This window comes from Lynx rufus, unplaced genomic scaffold, assembly GCF_022079265.1.
Source record: "Lynx rufus isolate CCGP_SWC_20201006 ecotype Redwood Valley unplaced genomic scaffold, mLynRuf1.p SCAF_3, whole genome shotgun sequence".
Lineage (NCBI taxonomy): Eukaryota > Metazoa > Chordata > Mammalia > Carnivora > Felidae > Lynx > Lynx rufus.
Window position 1 is genome coordinate 139389082 of NW_025814845.1, and position 3681 is coordinate 139392762.

The following is a 3681-nucleotide window of genomic DNA, read 5'->3' on the forward strand; positions in this document are numbered from 1 at the left end:
CATTGGTGATTGTGGCTTCATATTTTTAACTTAATGTCTTTTCTCACCCATAGGAAAGATTCCTAGGCTTGGACCTAAAGCTGCTTTCTTGAACAGGAAAGTCATTAAGCCTGGCTTTACATCATTGAGTGGGAAGAACAGCAGCCCATCTAATACATTCTAGTATGCAACAGACTGCAGCCTGTCGGGTACTCTTGGCAATAGACTCTAAAGCTAAAGGGAGGGGGATAAACACATTTATCCAGGAGATCATCAACATGCCAATCCAGTGAAACTGAAAGCTGGTTAGTTTTCAAAGTCTGTGGGAGGATATCCACTGCTCACTGGATCCTGAGTGCTTTACTAAAGGACTTATAACCTTACCCACCACCTTTGTTCACAGCTCAATGGAGTTTGTGACAGCCCTAGAAGACCTCCAAACAGGGGCTAGCTGTCCCATCTGTCTGGACTACTTGAGAGACCCAGTGACCATCAACTGTGGGCATAACTTCTGTCTCTCTTGCATCAGTATCTCCTGGAAGGATCTAAATGATAGTTTCCCCTGCCCCTTTTGCCGTCATTGCTTTCCAGAAAGGAAGTTCACCAGCAATCCCCAGCTGGGTAATTTGATTGAAATTGCTAAGCTACTACAGGTAAGAAGAAGCAAGAGGAAGAGGAAAGAAGAGAAGCTTATATGTGAAAAGCATAATCAGGTTTTGACCTTTTTCTGTCAGAAGGACCTAGAAGTTTTATGTCCACAGTGTAGTTTCTCCACTGATCACCGGAATCACTACATTTGGCCCATAGAGAAGGCTGCTCCTCATCATAGGAAGAGATTAGAGAATTGCATTGAACCATGGAAGGAGAGAATTGAACAAGTGGAAAAGGTGATAATGATGCAAACCAGAAAATCATTGGAACTGAAGAAGAAGGTAGAATATAGGAGGGAAGAAATAAAGTCTGAATTTGAGCAACTTTTGTTGTTTCTCAAAAATGAGCAAGAGACCGTTCTTCGGCAATTACAAGATGACGAAGTGGACATTTTAACAAAACTAAATGAAAACCTGACAACATTTTCAAATCATCTTTCCACATTAAAATATCTACTAAAGGAGGTTGAGGGCAAATACACGAAGTCAGGGCTGGAATTACTAACAGATGTTAAAAGTATCTACCATAGATATAAAACCTTAAAGTCCCCTGAACCTTTTTCATTCCAATTAAAGGAATATGGTTACCATCTTCCTCCACAATATTCTGGCCTAAATAAAATTATCAAGGGATTTCAAGTAGATCTAATTCTAGATCCTGAAACAGCACATCGTAAGCTTATTATCTCGGAAGATAGAAAAACTGTGCAATATGGAAATAAGATGCATAGCTTACCTCATAACCCAAGGAGGTTTTATCTCTGCCCGGCTGTTCTGGGTTCTGGGGGCTACAATTCTGGCAGGCAGTATTGGGAGGTGGATGTGAAAGACAAGCCTGAATGGATTGTTGGTGTCTGCAGAGACTCTCTTCCCAGAAGGAGAAAGAATCAGAATCAACCAATTTTAGTGCAGGATGGGTTATGGGGTATTGGACGATGTAGTCAGAGTAATTATATTGCATTGGGTCCTAAAAAAATTAATCTGCTGCCAAAAGTAATACCCAGAAAGATTGGCATTTTTTTAGACTGTGAATTGTGTGAGATTTCTTTTTACAACTTGAGTGATAGATCTCTTCTCTATATTTTTAACTATTATTGTACAGAAACACTCTGGCCTTATTTCTACACTGGAACTGACTCAAAACCTCTTAAAATCTGTACAGTAACAGATTCTGAATGATGAACTATTGTAAAATTCTTAATTGTTTTTTTTTTCTATTGAGGCAGTGCACAGAACTAAGCCAATTAATCTAGTCTCAACAATTCTGTTGTTTTTTGTTGTTGGTTTTTTGTTTGCTTTGTTTTGTTGCAGTTTTAGTTTTTCCTTTAAACAACCAGAATGGTTTTTATCTCTGTTTCAGCAGCTTCTAGAAAATATAGTTATAGGGGCACCTGGCTGGCTCAGTGTGTAGAACATGGCAACTCTTGATCCCAGGATCAAGTCTGAGCCCGTTAGGGGTAGAGCTTACTCTTTTTAAATATGGTTATGGGACACCTGGGTGGCTCATTCAATTGGGCATCTGACTCTTGATTTTGGCTCAGGTCATGATTTCGCAGTTTGTGGAATCGAGCCCCACATTGGGCTCTGAGCCGACAGCATGGAGCCTGCTTGGGATTCTCTCTCTGTCTCTCTCTCTCTCTGTCTCGATAAATAAACAAACAGGGAAAAGTCTGGTTATGCCTACTTTACAGATAAATTGTGGGATCAAATTGGAGAATGGTTTGGAAATTCTAATAAAATACCTATAAAATATGTTACTTTAGAAGTCTAGTAATTGTCATTAAAAGTCCAATAAATTTTTTTGTGTTGCCTACATGTTTTGCCATAAAAAAATACATAAGCCTTTATGAAAAGCATCCATTACCATGCCAGGACCATGTGCTCTATAAAGGTAGCCACTTTGAACTTTCATCTGTTTACCTCAGTATTTCTTTGTAACATGTTTTGTTGTGTGTGTGTGTGTGTGTGTGTGTGTGTGTGTGTTAGTCTTGACTTAGTACTATGGAAAATGAGGTGATGCCCCCACCATATACATACCTCATATACCTCATATACTTATTAAATTACATATACACACAATAAATCATTTCCCTCTGTTTCCATTTGGACAATGTACCCTGTAGTTCTGTTCAACTACCATCCTTTACTTCATTTTGGAAACTGACCTCTTTTCTCAGAATCCCTTTTATTTCTATGTTTTCTTTCTTAGGCTTTTTCTAGTCTGGAGATTACATCTTTAAGTAGATAACATGTAAAATTTGGAGCTTGTATCAACAACAAAAAATACTGCTGAGCCTTTGGATTTGTGTTGAATCTAGATCAAGTTGGATAAAATTCACATCTTAACAATATTGAGGCTTCTAATCCATGAACTAATTTATTTGGCTCTTTTACTTCTCTCTGCAACGTTTGTAGTTTTAAGCATATATGACTTAAAAAAAATTTTTTTTTACATTGATTAATTTTTGAGAGATGGAGAGAGACAGCACTAGTTGGGGAGGGATAGAGAGAGGGAGACACAGAATCCCAAAGCAGGCTCCAGGCTCTGAGTTGTCAGCACAGAGCCTGATGCGGGGCTCAAACTCAAACCGTGAGATCCTGACCAGAGCTGAAGTCAGACGCTTAACCGACTGAGCCACCCAGTCGCCCCATACCGTATATGACTTTTAACATCTTTTTGTCAGATTTATCCCTAAATAGAGTCCATTGGGTTTTCTACAAAGATGATTTTGTCATCTTCAAAGAAACATTTTTATTTCTTCCTTGACAGTCTAGGTCCTTTTCCTTTTTCTTGCCTGATTGCACTGAGTAAGACCTCAAGCAGAATTGTAATTCTTAACATTTCATGATTGGTATTACCCATCATTTTACTGCTCATATTTCCTCACTTGATTTTTATACTTTTTTTTTTAACCTAACTTTGATACTTCCTAGTATTTACATAAAATAATTTCAATTCAGTATTAAATAGTAAAAACACTTGTCAATTCAGTATTATCTAATCATTTACCCATTGATAGATGTTTATTTAGGTCATATCTTTTGAAATAAT

At 37.9% G+C, this 3681-nt stretch overlaps 1 protein-coding gene across 1 annotated transcript; it reads left to right on the forward strand.

Annotated features, from left to right (window-relative positions):
• The first annotated feature begins 386 nt into the window (after nucleotides 1-386).
• On the forward strand, nucleotides 387-1808 carry LOC124520024 (tripartite motif-containing protein 60-like). The gene has a single exon (XM_047090552.1). It carries the CDS (start codon nucleotides 387-389, stop codon nucleotides 1806-1808), a length of 1422 nt encoding a protein of 473 aa, XP_046946508.1.
• The last annotated feature ends 1873 nt before the right edge of the window (nucleotides 1809-3681 follow it).

Bases quoted from the DNA above. Each gene is read 5' to 3' on its own strand.
- LOC124520024 (XM_047090552.1), top strand. From the start codon at position 387: ATGGAGTTTGTGACAGCCCTAGAAGACCTCCAAACAGGGGCTAGCTGT.